The sequence below is a fragment of the Anarrhichthys ocellatus genome, unplaced genomic scaffold (genome assembly GCF_004355925.1).
Source record: "Anarrhichthys ocellatus isolate YVR2014 unplaced genomic scaffold, GSC_Weel_1.0 scaffold2, whole genome shotgun sequence".
Taxonomy (NCBI): domain Eukaryota; kingdom Metazoa; phylum Chordata; class Actinopteri; order Perciformes; family Anarhichadidae; genus Anarrhichthys; species Anarrhichthys ocellatus.
In genome coordinates this window covers 8,099,492-8,121,359 of record NW_022280032.1, presented here as the reverse complement: position 1 = coordinate 8,121,359, position 21,868 = coordinate 8,099,492, and the positions used below count along the sequence as shown (strand labels likewise).

Below are 21,868 nucleotides of genomic sequence, written 5' to 3'. Positions count from 1 at the left end.
GATTTGCTGAAGAAACTCCACTCTCACGACAAATGAATTATTCCCTCTCAATATGCAATAAAATAAGATTTATTAAAACAAATTAAATCAATACATAAAAAACATTTATAATCTATGTACAGCATATCTCATTAACGTGATATAAAATATTTTTAAATATAATAAACAGACAGAGTGAGGTGAACTTTGGATGGACCTAATCTAGTCCAAAGGTACAGTACAGGGTACAGGAAGCTATCAGTCACTCAGGGTAAATATCACAGTGTGGGCAGACCGTTGACCTAAAAAAACATCAAACAGAAGGGTACAAAACTTAACCAGTGTTTCAATAACACTGGTTAATGAACTAAAACCAGTGTGTCTGTTTTCAAGTTTTTATACTAAGCTAACCAGCTGCTGGCTGTAGCTTGACACTTCAATCTTCCTATTTAAGTGCAGTTCACAATATGTTAGAATGTTCCTTTAACAATGTCACTGCAAAACACAAACACACTGCAAACCACTAAGGCAAAGGTTGTACATCGTGTAAACTTCCTCCACTGTCTCAGAGGCACTATTTCTGCTGGTTGAATGTACTGTCGAAGCCGCTGTCCTGCTGCCGTTGTCTCAGCTCAGAGAACAACGGCCTGGAACCAACACCATGCTGCTTCTCACACTCAGAGCCAGGGGTGGGCTCTCTGTGTGTGCTTATCGTTGCAGGCGGAAATTTCAAGTTCTTTTTGGTAATTTCATTATAGACGGTCAGGTCAGAAAGGTTCGGTGAGAGGTCGCCAAACTCTCCTGAGTCGTTGGCCGACGCAGCAGAGACAGAAAAGGGCTTCACAGGTTCTATTTTCCTCCCCGAGTAGGAGAGGGTGGAAACATGGAAGCATGTGTCCGAGTCACTACTGCTGATACTCCAGTCAGTCTGTTTCTCACCTCTGGTAGGAGCCTCCTTGATGAGGAATGGTTTGCTCCGTCGCTCTGAGTCGGGGTGGTTGTCTGCTTTGCTGGAGTGAACTCCCAGCAAGTACTGCTCCCTGCTTTTACTCCTCACAGACACATTGGCCAAAACCACCTGGGATGGAGATGCCATCTGTTGAGAGGGTTTGTAAGAGCGGAGGTGTGAGTGAGCGGCAGTTTGGTGTTTCAGCCCTGAATCTACTGAGGCCTCCTCCTTCCCAGATGGAGAGATGTCTTGGTGACTCAAAGGTTTAGTTCTCGCTGCAGCGGTTAGTTTCTGCGCTGAATCAGCTGATTTTATTTCCCTGTCGGATCTCTGCTCTGGTCTGATGTCAGGGGGCTCAGTAAGTGTTGACGGGTTCTTACTAAAACCTGCGTTTCTACCTGGAAGGCAGTCAGCTGGGGACGCAGCCGTCAAACAACCTGTCGATACAAAACAGATTCCCACCACATTGATATTTTGAAACGAAAAAGAAAACATCTACAGTAAAGCATTTCCGCACTCACTTTGTAAACTGTAGTTCTTTCCAGATTTACTTTTTAAGGGCGTCTCTAGCACTTTAGCCATCGCTGCCAGCTTGCTTGCAGCATTCAATATTTTCTTTTCAGCCCTGCAGAAGACAGGAAGATCAATACAATTAGCCCGAGGAGCCACGACGAAGCAAGCAAACAAGTTTAGGACAATTATGGCCTCTTGCCCCGTCGTCTGTCCTCCGTCCTCCAGTAACTCCTGCAGACAGGTCAGATAATAGCGCCGCATCTTTCTGGCAGTGTCCTGCCTCTCCCTCTGCACCTCCATGCGGATGATCTCTGCTGCTCGCTCCCGACTCTCCTGGAGGTACCGCAGCATGTCTCCTGCCATGAACAACACAATTATGCTTTGTTGCTGCCATCTGACCCCGTCTGTTCCCAATATTTACAGAATATTTTAAATCCACAAAGATCTAAACACCAGTACCAACCTCTGATGTTTTCTACAGTCGTCAGGTATTGCTGCTTCATCTCCTCGAGGCCTTGCTGAACATTTTGTTTGTGATCAGATCCCCTGGAAGCAAGAACAACTCATTTTTTCATAAATGTCTGAAAATAATGTACAGTAGATCAGATGGATGTTTTCAGAGCACTGTCACCACTCATAACACTGAACATTATGTGTATTCTCAGTTTGTTTTGAAATATTTCCCCTACTATAAACAGTCCAGAAGAATAACCACATAAACATTCTGTATGTTGAAGAGACCTCAAATCTTCACTCATAACAATTCAAAATCGGTTACAGTTAAGGTTTGTATACAAATAAACTCGTGGGGCCTTCCGACACATACACGGTGTGTTTGGCCTCACAGCTGATGGAAGTAAATTCCCAGCAGGACCGACTGTTCAGAGGAAGCTTTAAATAGACAGTTTAGATGCACAGAGCAGGTGCAGACAGCTGCATTGACTCAAATAAAAACACGTCTGACATTCTTGCGGTCTAGACTGGGGGGGGATTGTGTTTTGTATTGATTCACTCAAACATTACAGCAGTGGTGGTTGCAGATACACCGGACGTAGAGCTGCACTTTTCTAGTTTGATATGGTTCCTGAATGGATCGTGATGTTGGGGCTGGACATAATGTCTAGAAGGACTTAAGAGTAAACTAAAGATAAATGATAAAAGAGAAAACACAAACCCTGAGGACTCTTTGGCTCTCGTCACCTCCTCAAGCTGCTGCAGATGTCCCTCCTTTGCCTTTCGCAAGCTGCTTTCATGCTCATCTACAATACACAGATGCATTGCCTGTTGAATAAATGGCTTCAAATGGTTTAAAGAAACACTTTAGATGCATTTAAATACCTTTCAGATGCTGCATGGCGGTTTTGTGCTGGCGAACGCTGTGCTGGAGTTGACGGCAGGCTTTCTCTAAGTGCTTCTGGAGCTCCTGGTTCTTCTTCTGCAGCTTCCCTGAAGGCAGAGTAAGTGCTTTTTATCAATTTACAATAGGTGCGAGTTGCCCAGTTTTGGAGGCCGTAGAGATCTCGGCCTTCTCTCCAATACAATGGGACTATACCGGCTTGTGGTGCTCAAAGTGCAAAAAATGTCTCTTTCCAGAAATCATGACCTTTTTCCTCAAGACAAGTGCTGAGTGCTAATAGTCCTGTTATATTTGAGAAGAGACACATTTCCACAGCTGATATCTCCAAGTCTAGGCAACTACATTGATAATAGCACTACAGGTAAAAAGTATTTTTGATTTTGGGGTGAACTGTCCCTTTACCCAACGTCTCAGCGCACTCCTTCCTGCAGCGAGCCTGCTCCTTCCTCTGGGACAAAACATCTGGAAACCGTGGAAAGTATTGTTCAGTAAACGTCTTTATAGGCACTAAAATAATGAACACTGCACTTCGTATGGATTTCCAAACACCCTGCTTAGTGAAGAGACAATAAGGGAGTGTTACATACTTTGCATTTTGTGGATTTCTCTCTCATGCTGCTCCTGTGTTTCTTCTAACACTCGGCTCAGTTTCTCCTCGTCTACCTGTGGCTCACAAATAAAACCATAGAGGAAAACGCTACTCAGCAGCTCAGTCTGTAGGCACTTGGTAGACCTTTGCATGTATACATTTTTAGGAATTTGCACTTTTCAGTGTGCGGACATCCTCTCCTTTTCCCTTGTAGCTTTGTCCTGCAACTGTGGTTACATGAGTGTACACAACTCTCCTGTATTGTTTTGATTACTTCTTGTGTTACCTTTGCCCTCTTCAGACTCAGAAAATGAGTCATTGAGTAAAGGTTGTTTAACTTTGTATAAAAGATGATAAAAACTCACCGTCTTCCACTCCTTCTTGGCTTGAGATACGGCTCTGTTGACGAGGTCTTTGCAGAATGCTTGGAGGATGTGTGTTACTGTGCCCTCTGATGTGGCTTCGCTGGTCCTCTTGGTGTATTCAGTGCCCTGCTGGTCCGTTTTGGGATCCCTGAGAAGTTGTGCCTGGACCTCTGCCAGACCAGCCTGAAGCTCTGCTCGTAACTCCTCTCTCATCTGCTTTCTCCCAGCCTGCTCCTTCTCTGCATGCCGACAGCTCCACTCCTCCTCTCGGGCCCTCAGAGTCTTTTGTAGCTTGGCTTCCATCTGCAGGAGCAGCTCCTTCTTATGGAGATCGCCATCCTCTCTGGCCTGCTGCAAAGCCTGCTCCAGCTTGTTGCGCTGCTCTTGCAACTTGCTTTGGTAAACCTGCTCATTGCGGAGCTGCAGGACAGAGATCTCCTGTTTGTCTCGGTTCCAGGCCGCTCTAGCTCCGGCCAGCTCAGCCTTTAGCAGGGCCGTTTGCCCTCTCTTCTCCTGCTCCAGCTGACTGTGGAGAGAGGCCACCTCCTCCTGGAGATCCTCCACCCTCTGCGTCCCAGAGCTCTGCTCCTCCAGCTGGTTCTTGTTCTTATCACACCGCTGCCCCTCTGCCTCCTTCAGGGCCTGGGATACCTGAAACGTTTACATTGAGGAATATACATTATCAGAAAAGAACAAAAACAGCTGACGGGAGTGACACTTTTTGAGTCACAAAGAAATATCATACCCGTTGTTCTGTGCATTTTTCTTGAAGTTCTTCCCATTTCTCCCTCTCTATTTGGAGAGAGGCGTGGTATTCTGGTAATGAAGTCAAATCCTCCATCCAGCGATTGTAGGCCCTGGTTACTGCACCTTCAACCTGAAACACCACCACTTCATTTGTCAATCTCCGATGAGGGCAAGATAACCAAAAACCTTTGGGGGACAGAGCTTGGTGTGTAGGAGAAAAGTTGTGCAACATTGAATTTTGATGGACCACTACTTGATTTGCCCATTTCAAATAATGGACGGATAAATCCTCATGTTGCTGGGAAATCAAAACTGTGTGTGAATAACACAGCGTTAGCCAGTCTAAAGGCCTTAAGGCTTGATTCCAATTGGTGCCACTCGTATAAAAAGTACAGTATAACTAGCACAAGTATCAAACTGACCTGTTTGGCCATGTCCTCCAGGTGTTTCTCATGGAGCTCTTTCTGGGCTTGTTTCCGGGCTTCTTCCACAGCTTTGCGTTTTACTTTGTCAGCCTCCAGTTGCAGCTGCTGTTTCTGGGCGCTGAGCCTGGAGTCGAGCTCCTCAACAGTAATCGTCACACTGCTGGCCTCAATCTCATCTGCCTGACAGGTTGCCTCAGCAGTCTCTTTGCGTTTCTCTCTGCTGGCCTCCTCCAGCCTCTGGACCCAGGTCTTCTCCATCTGTACAGAAGCAGTAAATTATTTCAACTCCGATGTAAAAAAAAAAAAATCACCATTACAGAGTTGAGGGAGCTGGACGGTGATTACAGCCAATCGTACCTTTTGTAGTTCCTCCTTCCAGGCAGCCTTGGCCAAGGCTACCTGAGAGCTCACCTGCTGCTGGATCTCAGCCTCCTTTTCTTTGGACCACAGAGCCGTGAGCTGCTTTACTGAGGCCTGATGCTGAGCCTCAAGCTCAGCCCTCAGCTTCTCCACAGCGGTGCCACTCTCATCTCTCATCTTTTGCTGGAAATAATAATGAAAATCATAAATCATTCTCAGTCCGCAGGTCATCTTTTGTTAGCTACAGACCACAGCAGCAGTGAGAAACTGATTTTTGATAAGAAATTGTCAAATTATTATCTTAGTGTATTTTGATCTTTTAAAATCTGTTAATTTCTCCCTTTTAATGGTTCAATGAGCATAGGAACCATGTCCAACTGCTTCTGGTATTGTAAACATGTTTTAGGATCTTATACCTCATTTACTCTGATCAAAGCCTCCTCCTTGTTAAGCATGTCCTTCTCCTTGCAGACAGATATGTAACACTCCTGCACCGCCAACATCTTATCATTGGCCTCAGACAGCTGGGCCCTGTGAAGAAGTAATGCGTGCTGTAAATGAGCTGCAAAGGTTTCAAGACAACAACTATGTTCAGCGACCGGTGCAGAGGACGTACTGTAACTGTTGGAGCTGTTGCTGTTGCTGTGCAGTCAGCTGTTCAACCTGAGCATCGTGTTCCAGCATGAGCTCCGTTCTGACCCGATCCACCACGTCATCCCTGTACTGCTGATGAATCCGCTCGGCTCTCCATGAAGAAACAGAAACATATATATATGAATACATGATAATTTAAGGCTAAGAAAAAACACGGTGTTATTTTCCTCCTCTGTGCCTAACCTCTGAGAAGCCTCCTGCTTCTCTTGGTCGAGTTCCTGGATCATCTCCCTCATCTTGGTGCAAAGGTCCAAGTTGGCAGACCTCAGCTTTTCCTCGCTCTGTTTCAGCTCCATATTCTGCTGTTCCAACACCTAGAGTTTGAATAGATCACCACCAGTGAGTCATGAAATAGTCTAAAAACAAATAATTAATTTGATGAATCTACAACCAACCTCTACTCGTTCCTGCAAGTGTTGTTTGTCTTCCTGTAGTCTCGCAAACTCTTTCTGAGACTCTCCAGTAATGTCGAGATGTTTCATCTGGCTGGTGTTTCTGACCTGTGAACAGTTACATTTATGATCACTGTTGGAATTAGACATTTAACCTCTTACCAGTTATTCATGCATTGTTTCTTTTTATGCCAACACAACTGGATAGTTTTGGTATGAAACATGCATACATGTAATATTCTAACCCTATCAGGTCCATATGTTTAATAGTGTTGTCATCAATTGCATATTTTTTCTATTTCGGTTTTATCAGCAAGAAATCCAATTGGCCAATCTACATTAAGCTGAATAATATCTATCAGAAAGTGTACACCAGTGCAGTTTTAAATGCTTTGCTCAGCAATGCAACATTTAAGCTCATCTCTGGTCGTGTAGAGGCCATTCCTCACCGAAGAGCAGAGCTTGGCGTCATCCAACTGGGTCTGCAGCTCGGTCAGTCGACCCTGACAGAGCTGGAGCTCCTCCTGCAGCTGACTGATCTTCTGCCGCTTCCCCTTCAGACTGCCCAGGCAGCGCTGCATCTCCACCCGCAGCAGCCGCAAGGCTTCATCTTTGGGCAGCTTGGAGTCCGACAGGTGAGCCAGGGCAGCGCTGACCAAACAGTAGAGGAAGTTAGATTTTGATCGATGGGAGGGGTGATAAATGAGTAGAAATATTTCCAGTTGACACAGTTTCACAGTAAATACTAACACTTATGACACAGAAAGACACTCATAGTCATTGTATTGATGACAATGACTCTGCTCTATGAATCACAATGTACCTGTGAAGCAAGCCATTTTTCCTGTTGGTTTTCTTTAATCCTAAATCCACACAGGAGTCAGACAGCTGGTTCTCCCACTGACTGCTCAGGTCTAATGCAATAACACCGTGTTTCACTGCAGATTCATACAGAGTGATCTGCTCCTTCAACTCAGCCAGATCCTCCTTTAGAATAAAAAGAAAACATGAAATGTTTAAGCACATCTTTTTTTCAGTAACAATGTTTTCAGAGTGGTTCCATTCTTGAGCAGAAACATCAGAGATCAAACCTGCAAGCCTTTGTTCATGTTTTCACTCAGTGCTTTGGCTGATTGAGCGTGTTGTAGCTTGATTTGGATCTGACTCATCTCCTGCACTGAACCTGAAGAAAATACAGCCACCAAAGAGAAGAAAACAATATCTGGAATTGAGCAAATGAAATAAAACATACATAGAAGTTGCTACTTAATGTTCTGGGATTTCTTCTCAACTTAGTTTCAGCAAGTACGTAAGATACAAGCAGGTGGTGGAAGCCCCACAGTCACTCACATGTCTGCAGCAGCTTGGCACATTGCTGTTGACTCTCCTCCAGGCGCTGAGTGAGGGTATTGACCACTCGGGCTCTCTCCAGTTGCTCTTCTTCTCTCTGGCGCTCCAGTTGCTTCACCTGCTCTCGTAGCCTCTGACCAACATCAATCTGGAAGCAACAGAACAACAACAACACAGGAATTTAGCACGTATGCAGGCGACTTAAGACTATACCTCCTGTGACAGTAACGCTGCAGACCTTTTCGTTCAGGGCCTGAGAGGTCGAGTCCAGCTGCTGCTGTAGTGTCAACAGGGCATTCTCATGCTGCTCCTTTATGACAGCAAGGTCTCGGTCATGCTGCTGCCGCGTCCTGGACAGTGTGTCGGAGCGACACAGTTCCAACATCTGCTGCTTCAAGCTGTCCACGGCAGCTTCTGCCACCCTCTGCTTCTTCAAGTTCTGCAGAGCAAACAAAGTAAAACTACTGTATAGACTAATGAAACATGAACCTCATATCAAAGCTTTCAATGAAATCGGTCGTCCGACCTGGGTATAGGGGCGAAAGACTAATCGAACACAGTTAATAACCAACATCTGTCATTCTAAACTCACGAGGAAAAACTGTGCAGGTAAACAGGCTGTCTGTGCGTTTCAGAAAACAACAGAAACAGAATCACTTTGGGTGTTTAAGAACACATTACAAAACTTTTCAGTGAGGCCTCGACATTATATCATATCAGATTATTTAATTATGTAAAGCTGACACTGCTTTTGAATAAACTGAATAAATCCTGCACGATACTTTTATTATAGATAACCTGATTTGTTGCAGACTGTCTTGTATACAAATAAGAAGATGCGAAGGAGTAAAACAGCAGTGTGTGTCCGTGCACAACTCACCTCGTGGTCTCTCTCAGTGAGGACCTGTACTTGCTGCTCCATTGCCTTCACTTTGTTTTGCATTTCAACCCCTCTCTCCTTGGCATCTTCAACCAGTTGACTCGATTCCTTCAGGCTTACTGTTAGGCCATCCTTTGCGTCTGTTGATGATAAAATATGAGATTATGTCCCCACAAGCAGCAAAAAAAAACAAGGACACACAAACACCGCCCAGTTCATCGGAGGATAGTGCGAGTCCTCTCAACAGCCACAAGGGGGCATGTACACAAGTGAGTGAAGACGTATCCCATTTTATTTCCCTTCATCAATCAATGCTATAGATTAATAAGATAACAAGCCATTTGGCTTTTAATGGCATATCAACAAAAAAGTATGAAACACAACGGTCAGACAGTGAAAAACTATTCTTTAAAAGAGAACAAGTTTTCAAGGCAGCTTAGAGTGAATTATTTATTCATTCCAAGTTCGACAGATTTGCCTAAATGTTAGCTTTTAAATGCATGTAAGAAAAGAGAATAGACTATAACATACAGCAAAATTAAAGTTCAGTATTTTGCTGAACATGGGCGATGTACTGCAACAATGTAAACAGAAAGTCCCACCACTGTGTGAAACGCACCTTTGGCAATCGCAAACTGATGCTCGATGTATCTCATATTACGCCTTGAATCTTCCAGTTTCCGCTCCAGGTCTTCAATCTGCCTCTGCTGAGCCTTGTTTAAAATCTGCAGCTGGGCAAGCTGCTCTCTATCAGCAGTTTCTGGAACAACATTTAGATTGAACAACTTAATCACTTATCCCTTATTTGAAGTGCAGAGACATTCTATTTTTCAGCAATGTGATTTGAGAGGGTGTATGTTAAAAAAATAATAGGTTAGGCATCCAGTCTTATATTGGTAAACAGGCTCAGTCAACCAAGGGCTTATTGTCTTTTCATTTAATAGATCATAAAATCCCTAAAAAGGTTGAATTAAGGCTATTTAAGCTACTCATAAATTACACGTTTCCTGTGGTCTGGCTGAATATTTCTTTATGACACAGGAATAGAATAGGTATAAACGTAAGCTAATTATTGTTATTTCCACATAGGGATTTTAAACTGAAACTTTGCTCATCTGAAATAAAACTGTCAAAGTGTGATAGTTTATTTGGGTGGTACATGGACCAACATTGCACATCTCATTTGTCAGCCCTTTCCAGCGAATAAGAGCTCATTTGTATGCTAAAGTTTCGCAGATAAAAGTTAAGTGTGTTGCTCAATGGCACTTTGACAACAAAACAATACTTTGGATTATTCACCTGGATAAATTAGTTTCGCCAGTATAGGAAATTCCTACGTTGAGATTCATTGTAACAGGGACCCTTTCCAAGTATTATTGTGAGTGACATGTCACTGTACTCCTGTGTTATTAATCCACAAACTAAATCAAGACTGTCAGACTCACGTTGTGTCGAGTCAAGGAATTCTCTTTGCAGATGGTCAAATTGAGCTTCTTGGTGAACGGCCTGCGAGTTAAACATCTTTGGCTGATGGGCAGGACGGTGAGGACTGTAGATGGCCTGGTGCTGATCCACCCCTCTGTCCAACACTCCGGACTTTAAGGTCTGGAGACAGAAACACAGTATGTTTGAAATAAAAACATTACCGTGTTCAAAAACTATAAAATCTGTACAACAAGCTCACAACTGGTGGACTTCCAGATAAGATGTTTATTTAAAATGTATTAGAATAAAAAGGCAAAGCAAATGTATTTCATACACAAGGAAGTACATTTTCAAATCACACGCGTGACATAATACAAAAACATCTGCGTTGATGAAATAGACCAAACATAAAACTCTACTCACTTGAAATTGGTTTCTGCCGTTGTTGTGATCGCCGTAGTTTTGGATGTCTCCGCGTCCTCCTTCTCCATCATACATGACAGCGTTATCAGTACCTTGAGGATACGGTTTAGACTCATACTCGTCTCTGGAGAAATCATTGGTCTCTGGACATTTGTCTGAGACTATGCTGGTGTATGAATAATCTCCCTGGGCGAACTGATGATCCTGGTTCCAGGTGTTAGGGAGAGGTCGACTTTGAGGGTGATGTCCATTGTTCTGAACAGCTCCATCCTCATAAGCGTACTCATCATGGGAGCGTTGATCATAGTCAACTTCACGGTGCTTCAGAGAGACAGACAGTAATAATGATATTTTTTTCAGAAGACAAAAATCTAAAATCAGTGAAAACAAACTAACTACCGACCTGTTCATGAGAAGTCGGCCTTGGATGATCTGACCATTGCCGAGTCCATGCGGACTGTGGGCTGAGTGGAGAGGGCAAAAAGCTGAATTATATTACAATGCAATGAGGTACGTCTAATTGTTTACAACAAACCCACAGTTCTCCAAATATGAGATTACTGGTGTCAGCAGCAATGTATGTTTCACCTGTTGCCAGTGTTTTTATTGCTGCAGGTGGAGTACACCAGCTCTGGGGAGGAGTCTATGCTGTCCTCCAGCATGTCATCGGGCAGGTCGGTGAGCAATTTGTGCAGCTGCGGAAAAAATGCACATGGAAATGAGTCACTAAGGTTGCTGCGTTACAGAGTAATAAAGTGTTGCAGATAGACAAAATAAACAGCAGAGAAAAAAAATCACTGACAGCCTGAGAGACAGAATGCGTCGGGGGGGTGGGGGGGCATTTGTTTTGCTCCACAGTTATCTTAAAACAAGTTAAACCAAAATGACGTTGTCTTGAGAGGACTATGGCTCAAAGTAGCCAATGAAAACATTTAAATCTGTTTTTAGTGATTATAATCACTTTTGTTCTTATGCGTGTCAATCATTCAAGTCATTTGTTAAACACAAACAACAATGTATTCTTCTGTCGAAACATCTTAGCAGTTAATGACACAAAAACAACAAGTCAAATCAACGTCTGCGTCAGTAGCAGACTGACCAGGCTTGCTTTACAACCAGCCATGTGTGATGGAACAAGCAGCGCATGCTGGACTTACTTCCCCCAAGGACCGATGAATATTCCTCAAATCGTCCACCGTGTCCACAACCGAAGGACCCATGTTATCCCGCTGACACATTTAACAAAGATTGGAGAGGCCCCTCTGCTTCAGCAGTGAAGCCACTGGATAACCTCCTAGTCTAATCTTACTGCAGAGAAAACGTTCGGCGTGAAACATCCAAAGCGTGCCTGGCATGTTGTTGGCCGAGGCTCCCTGCGGTATTGCTGTGTGTTTTGCTCCCAAAGAACTCCATTGTTTAGACAAAACGTATAGCAAGGTTAACTGGAGCAGAAACATTCCAATTACCGGTGGCAAACATTTTCCACTTGACCAACTTATGTATACTAAATAGGCTATAACACAGAAAGAAAATCCATTTGAGAATTAATATTCAAAGTCCATTTCTTCTGAGTATTGAAGACCACTGGTAAGACATGCAGTAACAGTTTCTTCATGCTTGCGTCAGTTAGTCAAGTATAAGTGAGGCCAAGCACAGACTCAAGGTAACCTGAATAGAGAGAAAGTAGGGAAACCACAGGGCAGAGCTAGTTTCTGTGTGACACACCTGGAAGGAGCCAATAATAGCTCAGGGTCATGGTGCAACAGATTGTAGGCGTGAGTAATAACTAGAATGCCTGTCTAGCTGTGAAGCTGGTGGTACTTGTGAAATTCAACAGAGCACACAAATGCCTCAGAAGATAAATAATAATTCCAGAAAAACAACTAATAATGACCTGACAAATGTAATTCTCAAAAGGAGCATTACTATTTTTTTTTTAAATATATCTATATGCATACTCAGAAAGCCATGGGTGATAATAATTGTGTTATTGCTTTAGTAGCGATGCCCACAGCACTGCAAAAACCACAGGTTACTGTTTTATAATCCAAGCATGTCCTTGATAGTTCAGGTCAACATTTTGGATAACTGATGTTTTGGATATGTATAATCAAAAATATCAACATGAACTCAAGCATTTACAGTATGTTACCGTTAACTAAATCACATTGACATGTGACACAAGAGGGTTCAACAACTAGACACAAACGTCTCTGTAACAAAAACGTTTTCCCAACAACTTCAGAGTGTTGTATGCGTTTAATACCTCCTGTTCTCTTGCATAGTCCTCCTGGTCGTATTCTTCTTCATCGTGCTGGGTTTGAAGAGCAGCGCTGTCGAAATCAATAGACATGATGCAGAGCCTGTTGGTGTAGGGTGCTCTGCGAAAAGAGGTGCAGAAACAAACTTCAGAGGGACATCACAAACAACCAGGAAACATATTTGTTACGTGTGGTGTTGGCGTTAAAAATATAGTATGGTCGACGTTAACATTGCTAACATTAACGTTACAAGTTAGCTCAAAGTTAAAAGCACTAATATGAACCAGTGTAAACAAACACAAAACGCCAGCTTACCTGTAGGCATGGATGAGACCGTTGTTTCTTTTGTTGGGTTACTTATTTCTTTATGTGAGAGACGTTATAAGCTATCTAACTGCTCGCCACATTAACTACTGTTTACATTGCAAAGCAACGAAGCTAGCTAGCTTAGCGGTAACTAGAGTCATGTTAGAAACGAGCCCGATAACAACTTAAAAGCCGCCTGAGCAGGCTTCGAAAAACCTCCGCGGATACATTTTATCAAATATTCGTTATCCAATAAAAAGTTAAGTACCAGTTAACGTGTAATTTGGCCGAGCACTCGCGTTAACCGTTGTGAGTAAAATTAACTTTGCAAAGCTAACAAGCTCTGGCTAGCTTCTTCTTCTTCTTTAAAGACTCGCCCACTTTGAAAACTCGCGCGCATTATCAGCGGCTAACCGCTGCGGGTCTTAATGTAAAACACACGGGCAACTCGTAATATATAACTACACTATATACATTATTTCACTACAGACGCATATACTAATCCAATATAAATTCACTGTAACAAAACATACATGGTAGAAGCTATTTTGTAAATATTTGTATTGCCGCTGCCAAACCCGGAAGTAGAAGCTATTTACGCTTCCATGGTAACAGCACGTCTAGAATTATGGGAAGTGTAGTCGTTGTGTTTTACGCGAGCCGACACGTGGGAACTGACCGAACTAATAAACTACTTATTAAAAGATTGATTAATACAACAATTGCAAAAACGTTACATGTTAAAGCAGCATAGGCAAATTTATAATCTGATATTTCTAAAAAAAAATAAAAGTGATATTAACAACAAATGGCTGTAAACAGCACAGACCGAACAGTTCCTGCATGATTTTGTTCATATGTCTTTATAAACGTGCAATCAGTATTGTTGGCCATATATATATATACACATGAAATCACAACGTGTGAAAATAATCAGAGAATCAGGGAAATAGGATGTGCATAACCTCTGTATATTCTCTAATAAGAGGGACACACAATACATAACACTGCTTTAGTTTTCTTCATAAAGCAAATGATCTAGTAGCTGTTGTTACACCGCTGTTGTCTAATAAACAACATCTAGGTCACTTTATAAGCAATACAAATCCTGAGGTTTCTTAAAAATAACTTTTTAAAATCTAATATTATGTTCCCACCTTGTGGTAAAACAGTGAGATTGAACCATTATCCTGTACTCCAAATTGGGGAAATCAACATTTAGCCTAAATCACATAATTTAATGTTGATTGCATAACATATCACAAAAAAATAAAAGCTAATCTGAAACAGAAAATTAAGATATGTATCGTATTCACAACATAACAGTCATACAACATTATGATAAATTGGTGAGTACGTGTGTAAACACCATAGACCACGCCCCCTTTCCTCCAGACACTTCCGTGTTTTTGCTGCTGTGGCCTCAACTGTTTCAGAATCAGCTCAGCTGTCACAAACTGGAACTTGGCACCTCTAAACTGAGCTGAAATCATGTTTTATAACTGACCGCAGGTCAGCGTTTCGGCATCCGGGATCTTATGACAGTCATCTGATCGCTGTCAGGATCTGCAAAAAGCTGTGAGCTCTCCTGTCCGACAGCAAGAAGTACATTCGGTTCTTACATTCATTCATTGTTTTTAAAGAAGTATAAATGGCTGAAAACCCACCCAAGTTAAAGACTGCAATTAATGCCAATGAAAGGTGAGTAGCAGTAGCTACATGCGGATTGTCAATGAGAGGAAACAAATGTGATACTCACTTCATTTTTTTATTTGCAATTTTTTTATACAGGCTGCAAAACTTGAGAAACACGTTCGAAACAAAGTATGGAGAATCTCCTCTCTTCTATGCATGTGCACCTGGAAGGGTCAATCTAATAGGTAATTTAAATTTACACTGTAGGGTGTGGTTGACTCAAACCAACTGTCAATTCTGACATATTACTCTGATGTTGCTGTATTGGCCCGAGATACAATGGAGCTACAAGAACAAGTGACAAGTGACATTATGAAAAAAAAAATTCAGACACATTTTTGCTTTTTGCTTAATACTCTATAAACTCAATAAAATGTTTGTATTAATAGTTAGATGAGTGGCTTCTGCTAATGATAACCCCTTTTTCAAATGTTTTCATATTTAACAGGAGAGCATATCGATTACTGTGGCTATTCTGTTCTTCCGATGGCCATTGAACGGGATATCCTGGCGGCTGTCTCAGTGAACAATTCAGAGACAATCACACTGGCCAACACAAATCCTCAGTACAAGTAAGGCTTGAACACCCATGATCATTGTTGAATATTAACAGTACGTTGTGCTTGTGTAGTTGATTCAGGAGCTTAAAACGCAAATGTACATTATCATCAACTGTGTGCAGGGATTTCACTGTGTCATGTTCAGAGGACATTGCTATAGACAGAGAGAATCCAAAGTGGTATTATTACTTTCTCTGTGGAGTAAAAGGTATTCAGGTAAGATCGACATATTCTTCATCCATGACAATTTGGCATGCAATATCAAACTGATACTTTCTGCAAATTAACTGAAGTAAACTTCCCGCTGTGTTTCTTTTACAGGAGAAGTTTGGTATTGCTCAGTTATCAGGGATGTCATGTGTCGTAGATGGAACCATTCCTCCGAGCTCCGGCCTCTCCAGTTCTAGTGCTTTAGTTTGCTGTGCCGGGCTCGTAACAGTGGAGGCCAATCAAAAGTCCCTCTCCAAGGTAAAATGCTTTACAGTACAAGTATATCATTTTAAAACACTGTGTATATATATATATATATTCATTCATAAAAAAGTGTGATATAGTACAAGTAAACTTCCGAGCTAACCTATAACGTGCTTCACTTTCATGCCAGTAGTCAATATAAGAGAGTATTTGTTATTTCAAATGTTCTATTTAGTCCTTTTCTCATTATTTTCTGAATCCTCCAGGTGGCACTGGCTGAGATTTGTGCCAAAAGTGAGCGCTACATTGGCACAGAGGGAGGCGGCATGGACCAGTCCATCTCATTCCTGGCTGAGAAAGGAACTGTATGTCGCTGTCCTTTCAGTACATTAGCTTAAACAAGTGGTACAAGTAGATCAGGGTCATCTGTTAATCCAAGCTATTAATACAGAAAATGAATGTCTCCAGAATAATGCAAGAAAATATGTCTGTTTGATTGGAAAGTACCTTATTTAAGTAGTGAATTAAATAATGCTTTGTTTTCAATTTTCCACGTATTCAACAGTTACCACTTGTTGTATTACTTATATTTTTTTCAATTACCCATCAGGCAAAGCTGATAGAGTTCCAGCCTCTGAAGGCCACTGATGTCAAGCTCCCAGACGGTGCCGTGTTTGTGATCTCCAACTGCTGTGTTGAGATGAACAAAGCTGCTTCTTCTCACTTCAACATCCGTGTGGTGGAGTGTCGAATCGCCACAAAGGTCAATATCTTAAGCATTCCAGTTAAAATGAATCAACTCAAACGAACTGATTAAATAATAATAAAAAAAAAATGGTTTTACCTTCATTACACTTTATGTTGCATGTACATCCTATGATGGTAGTAATGTGAAGGCATGACTTTGTTTTAAGGGATCACAAGCCAAACAGAGTTAGAAGCAGTAATCTGTAGGACCTTGTGCTTTTTAAATCCGGTCAACACAAATGTTTTGTTCATAAACACGTTGATAAATCTCCAATTAGGTTGTTCTTTTATAGCATTAAGGTTTGGTGCCGTTCTGGAGTGGAGAGAAGCACAGTACTGAAAACTACAACAGATTATTATGTAACTTTTGCACCATACGTTATTAGGCAGTTAAAACAGGAGTTATTGTCCAGCTTTTTTATTTGCCTAGTAACATTATAATCATGATATATTAAAAGATTTAGCATGTAAGTGAAGCAATGTACTCAGAAACAGGAGAGTTTGTTGTTTCTTTACTGACAATCCTGATGATAGACCTTCAGCAAATATGTGTAAATATCAATATAGTTCAAGTGAAGAGACGGGGGTAAATAATCTCACATTCCAATGTCTTGGCGGGTTTGGACTCAGATGCTGGCACAAGCACAAGGTGTGGACTCGAGCCGGGTGTTGAAGCTGGTGCAGGTTCAGACAGAGCTGGAGGCCTCTCTGGAGGAGATGCTGGCTCTGGTGGACGAGGTGTTGCATCCTGAGCCTTACAGCCGAGAAGAGATCTGCAAGAAGCTGGGCGTCACCTCTGAGCAGTTTTCCTCAGAGCTGCTGAGCGCCAACACTCAGCATGGTGAGCAACAGTACACGGAAACATCTTTGTATTTTTATATCTCTGAACTGAATCATGTCCAATCTAGCAAACAAGCAGGATGTTTGTTCTGACCAGATATTTGACCTGACAAACACCTGTCTCTTCTTCTCCTCTCTCAGTGAAGCATTTCAAGCTGCACCAGCGAGCCAAGCATGTGTACGGTGAAGCTGCGCGTGTGCTGCGGTTTAAGAGCGTGTGCGACTCTGAACCTGCCGAATCCGTACGGCTACTGGGAGACCTGATGAACCAGAGCCACGCAAGCTGCAGAGACCTGTATGACTGCAGCTGCCCTGAACTGGATCAACTGGTGAACATCTGTCTGTGAGTACAGCTCACAGCTATTACAGGATGGAATCCAATTAAATATTAGCCAATGCAGTTTTGGAGACCTAACCAATAAAAAAAGTGAATAACAACCAACTTTAGACAAATGTGCAAGTTGTGTGGCTGAAATGCATTTAGCTGCTTTTGGTATTATGCATGCTGGCTTCCAGTTCGATACTACTGATCATAAGGAGTATAACAAACTAAACTTTAGACTATACTGTTTATTTGCTGTTGGTTTCCAAGAAATCAACATATTAAATCATTGTAAGCTAACAGAAGATGATACAGTACCTAAATCAAACTCCAACTTTAAAAGTGCCACTACCAATTTACCATAAAGAGACTGCAAAAATCTGCTAACAAATTTAAATTTTTACTTTTAATTTCCTGTGTGCAGCTCTTTTATTTCCTTTGTGTATTGCATTATTGGCGAATAGTGTACACCAATAACATGCTGTACTCTGTGTTTATTAACAAATGTTAGCATGCTAACATGCTGAAATAAAATGGTGAAAATGGCAACACTGTGCCAAAGTACAGCCTCACATTGAAAAGCAAGATGGATGAAAATAAGAAACTTGTAAGTAAATGTTGTATGTGGATATCTTTGTGTGTCTGTTTAGTGCTGGTTGGTCAGTTATACATATAATGGTGTGTATTGTATAAATGTATTGTCTTTACTGAAATACTGACTTAACAGCTGTTTCTTTTATATCTTGGTGACAGGAAGTCGGGGGCAGTGGGCTCCCGGCTGACAGGAGCAGGTTGGGGCGGCTGTGCTGTTTCAATGGTTCCTGGTGAGAAGGTTGAGTCTTTCTTACAAGCAGTGAGCGAGGCCTACTACCTCCCCGATCCACGCAGAGCAGCGATGGAAAAACAAAGTTTGTTTGTGTCAAAGCCAGGCGGGGGAGCTGCAATTTTCCTCACAGAGTAAAATGTATTATCCATGTTTATACAACAATAATTCATTCAAATACACTGCTGCTGGGAAATAAGAATCAGAAGGCACTCACAAATGACAGTCAACCAAAATTGAAACCTTACTTCAATGTTTCATTTGACCTCTTTACTCTTTATAGATTATTCTGGAATATAAGGGCTGAACATTGATTACAATGATGAATTATTTCTTTCAAAGGGAATATAGGTTTTGTGTTTTAAATCAAAGGTGTATGTAATAAATGTATTTTGTGCAGCGATATCACTGGCTCAACATTGTTAAGCTCAGAAAAGAAGACAAATATAACAGTCACATGTAATTTGTGCTGCTGTATGAAATCCATTCATTATTTTTTTACATTTTATACATGAACATAATGTCATTAACAAGGGCAAGACATCCTGAATAATCAAATAAAGTCAATAGTTTACATGTGCAATTGAAGCAGTCATCATTGGAGCAGCATCACTCAGACATGTTTCTTCTGGCTGTTCAAATTTGTTGGGTTTGTGTTTTGTTAAAGCTGTGAGAGCCACGGAGCAATCAGCGCAAAGAAGTCGTGATTAAACGATCACAAACACTTGTATTTTAACACTTTGGACGTGGGCTGAGAGGTGCATAGGCTTGCAATCGAAAATCTATTAAGAAATGTTTGTGCTGGTGCTCGGGGCTACCTTTGTTTTTGCTTATGTCACTTATGTATGTGGACAGTAGTTTGTGACGGTTTATGTTTCCTCTCAAGGTACTGAAATGTTCCAATATCAATCAATCAGAAAAGGACATGCCATTAATATAACATTAAATAAAGGCACTAACTACTTAAAGATCGAATTGGATCCGTTGACACAGGAGGACAGATAATTCTTTCATTTCCACAACTCTTGCATAATGTTGTCCGAAAATATATACCGGCTGAGTTCGCACATTAACATGCTTCAGACTCAGAGGAAGACACATTGCAAAGGGCTGCTGGTCAGAATTGAACCCGGGCCGCTGCCAAGGACTCAGCCTGCATTGTGCACACGCTTGACCGGGTGAGCTAGAGGTAGATTGGTATTCCTGCAAACATTTGGTGACTTCCATACTTAAGATGGGAGATAAGGACAAAGATTAATGTAGTACATAACACAACACAAATATGCTGATTCACAGTGGGAAATAATAGTGAGAAGTCATCTGAGGTTAAAACCCTTGAATGCTATTAAAAGTTATACATATGTGTTTAGGAATTACAATCGGATATTAGTTGTTTTTTGTTTCTTCTTTCTATTTATTTAAATCAATGTATGAATTGTTCTTATACATCTTATCTTAACCAACTCCACTGTCTATAAATGCCCTCTCAGTCCCCTATTAAACATAGTGTTATATTAAGATCATTTGGTTGTTATTTACAAGTCTTTTTATTTTGTCATTTTTGATATAAAATGAAATGAATTGATGGAGACTATTTGTTATGAACCATGGATTTTGTTTCTAGAAAACACTAACCCAGTCAAATATATCTATATCAGTATCTATATCAAATATATCTATATCAGTATACACTATAATTCCTTCATAGAGCCTTGTATAATATAAATGGTATATTGAGGAGGCAGAGTACAGTTGATCTGTCCTTCAGCCACGCCATAACAGTGTGGTCCCACAACACAACAGGCATGGAGAACAAGACTCCACTCATATTTATACCTGGTCATACTTCCAAAAGCTGTAAACTAAATTGCCATTGGGCTCCTCCCTAGTATTCTCATACTAGGGAGTTGTTAAAATGAGTATTCTCATTTTAACAACTGCACAGTCTTCTCTGTTAGATGACACCATATGGTAAACCAGATAACAACGTGGCCACACATCCAAATCTCTGTCTGCAGGTGCTGCCATTCTGTTTTTGACCACAGCGTCCACCTTTCAGAATAACAAAATTACTGTTAAAAAGTACATGTTATACATACTATGCAAAATAAGATTCATTTCTAAATGTGGAACTATCTCGAACTGTAATCTTTTACTCAGTGTAACGCCTGCGTATATTATAAATAGGGGCCTCTACTTTCAGCACCAATTTAGAATATAACTCCTGCATTGTTTGCTAAAAACAGAACTAGTGTTTCTTTACTGTTTAATACACAAACAGGTGTGCAGAGGGTGAGGCTGAGCCTGCAGGAATATAAAACCACCTGATGTTCTCGTAAACCACATTAAACTGTTCCAAAGGCCACAACTGTCTATTCTTTATTGCACGATGGCTCATTCTCCAATTACTCTGCATTACAGTATGTGTGCGGAAACTGTGACAGTTAACATTTTTTTTACATTGGAGACCTAATCATATGCAACTATCAAGACATTAGGCTATATGTAATAATTTGATTGCCTATAGTCCAGTTTGCTGCATTAATGCAGCATTTATAGTACATATAAATGTGAGGATTTTAACTGCTTAACTGCACTTTTTGGGATAAAACAAACCGGGTAAAAAAACGCATGATTGGTTCACGCTTTTCCGCGTCATTGGAGCGCTGAATAAAAGTTGAGGCCAGGTTAAGTTTAACTTGCTGCAGGTCACGCCCGTCACAGTGGCAGTCAAAGGGACGGTATCATGTTACCGACTTTCCTAAAAAATGACGCTGTGAGCGTGAACGCAGCGTCTGCAAACTGACAGGTGAGACTGTTCAGACTTTTGATTGGTCGAATGATGGAGGAGGCGGGACCAACGCTCTGAATTTCAACATAATTTCGCCCCGTCCCCTCGAGGGGTGGTTTAGAGCTCACATCTTGTCACTCTTCATGCATCTGCGGAAGTCCTGCACTCTTTACAGAGTCGAGACGGATTTAATTCTCCCGGATTTTGTCCAAATTTCCGGTCAGACTGACTGATCAACGGGCGCTGTAGTGCTGTTCAAGGTAAATATCACACAAGTCCTGTCTCTTCCAATATTACAGTGGCTCTGTGACGCAGCATGCAGCAGCAACGCCCTTATTATGCAAACTTTTATTCTAGGTGTCAAGTAAAGTTACTTTATAGAAGATATTCTGGTGTGGGTGTGTTTTGTCAAGTCAATTATCTGGGATGGCCCCTTTACATTAGCTATGGGCGGTGAAGCTACTATCAAAGCCATGATCTTGTTGTCTTCACTGCATGTCAGGACACGACATGTCTAATCTAATCCCCACCCAACCTCACGTGGGTTATTTACACTACTCATTTCTCTCAAAAGCGAAACTGGTTCATTTCTACCTCCTGATAGTGAAATTGTAAATTTGGAGCAGACAAAACCGGAAGTGCAGGTTGTTGACAGAGTCCCAGACAGTATAACTGAGTTTATTGCCAACCACAATGCCTTG

General features: G+C 41.5%; 2 protein-coding genes across 3 annotated transcripts; one reads left to right on the top strand and one right to left on the bottom strand.

Annotated features, from left to right (window-relative positions):
• Positions 1-111: 111 nt before the first annotated feature.
• On the bottom strand, positions 112-13,487 carry cep152 (centrosomal protein 152). 2 transcript variants are annotated; one of them, XM_031870871.1, is made up of 29 exons: positions 12,985-13,487; positions 12,675-12,789; positions 10,997-11,103; positions 10,812-10,872; positions 10,409-10,729; positions 10,006-10,165; positions 9,180-9,320; positions 8,561-8,700; positions 7,919-8,119; positions 7,681-7,828; positions 7,422-7,513; positions 7,154-7,317; positions 6,780-6,981; positions 6,334-6,438; positions 6,122-6,252; positions 5,901-6,029; positions 5,701-5,815; positions 5,282-5,467; positions 4,922-5,182; positions 4,498-4,629; positions 3,753-4,403; positions 3,386-3,461; positions 3,201-3,260; positions 2,780-2,887; positions 2,616-2,700; positions 1,905-1,987; positions 1,641-1,797; positions 1,450-1,553; positions 112-1,365 (listed from the first exon to the last, which is right to left on the bottom strand). In XM_031870871.1, the coding sequence occupies exons 2-29, from the start codon at positions 12,759-12,761 to the stop codon at positions 554-556; spliced, it is 5,019 nt and encodes a 1,672-aa protein (XP_031726731.1). In that variant the 5' UTR covers positions 12,762-12,789; positions 12,985-13,487; the 3' UTR covers positions 112-553. The 2 variants fall into 2 exon arrangements, with proteins under 2 accessions (XP_031726731.1, XP_031726739.1); XM_031870879.1 differs by lacking the exons at positions 12,675-12,789; positions 12,985-13,487 and adding an exon at positions 11,566-12,663.
• Positions 13,488-14,453: 966 nt separating this feature from the next.
• On the top strand, positions 14,454-18,955 carry galk2 (galactokinase 2). The gene is made up of 10 exons (XM_031864697.1): positions 14,454-14,676; positions 14,767-14,855; positions 15,119-15,242; positions 15,353-15,446; positions 15,552-15,698; positions 15,911-16,009; positions 16,255-16,407; positions 17,022-17,232; positions 17,373-17,574; positions 18,307-18,955. Exons 1-10 carry the CDS (start codon positions 14,627-14,629, stop codon positions 18,512-18,514), a joined length of 1,377 nt encoding a protein of 458 aa, XP_031720557.1. The 5' UTR covers positions 14,454-14,626; the 3' UTR covers positions 18,515-18,955.
• Positions 18,956-21,868: the final 2,913 nt, after the last annotated feature.

Excerpts from the sequence above, each read along its gene's own strand:
- galk2 (XM_031864697.1), top strand. The coding sequence starts at position 14,627 with ATGGCTGAAAACCCACCCAAGTTAAAGACTGCAATTAATGCCAATGAA. Across the intron at positions 14,677-14,766 it reads GCAATTAATGCCAATGAAAG|GCTGCAAAACTTGAGAAACA; the intron begins GTGAGTAGCAGT and ends TTTTTTATACAG. Across the intron at positions 15,447-15,551 it reads GTGGAGTAAAAGGTATTCAG|GAGAAGTTTGGTATTGCTCA; the intron begins GTAAGATCGACA and ends TTTCTTTTACAG.
- cep152 (XM_031870871.1), bottom strand. The coding sequence starts at position 12,761 with ATGTCTATTGATTTCGACAGCGCTGCTCTTCAAACCCAGCACGATGAA. Across the intron at positions 10,730-10,811 it reads GGCCGACTTCTCATGAACAG|CACCGTGAAGTTGACTATGA; the intron begins GTCGGTAGTTAG and ends GTCTCTCTGAAG. Across the intron at positions 8,120-8,560 it reads TCACTGAGAGAGACCACGAG|AACTTGAAGAAGCAGAGGGT; the intron begins GTGAGTTGTGCA and ends TTTGCTCTGCAG.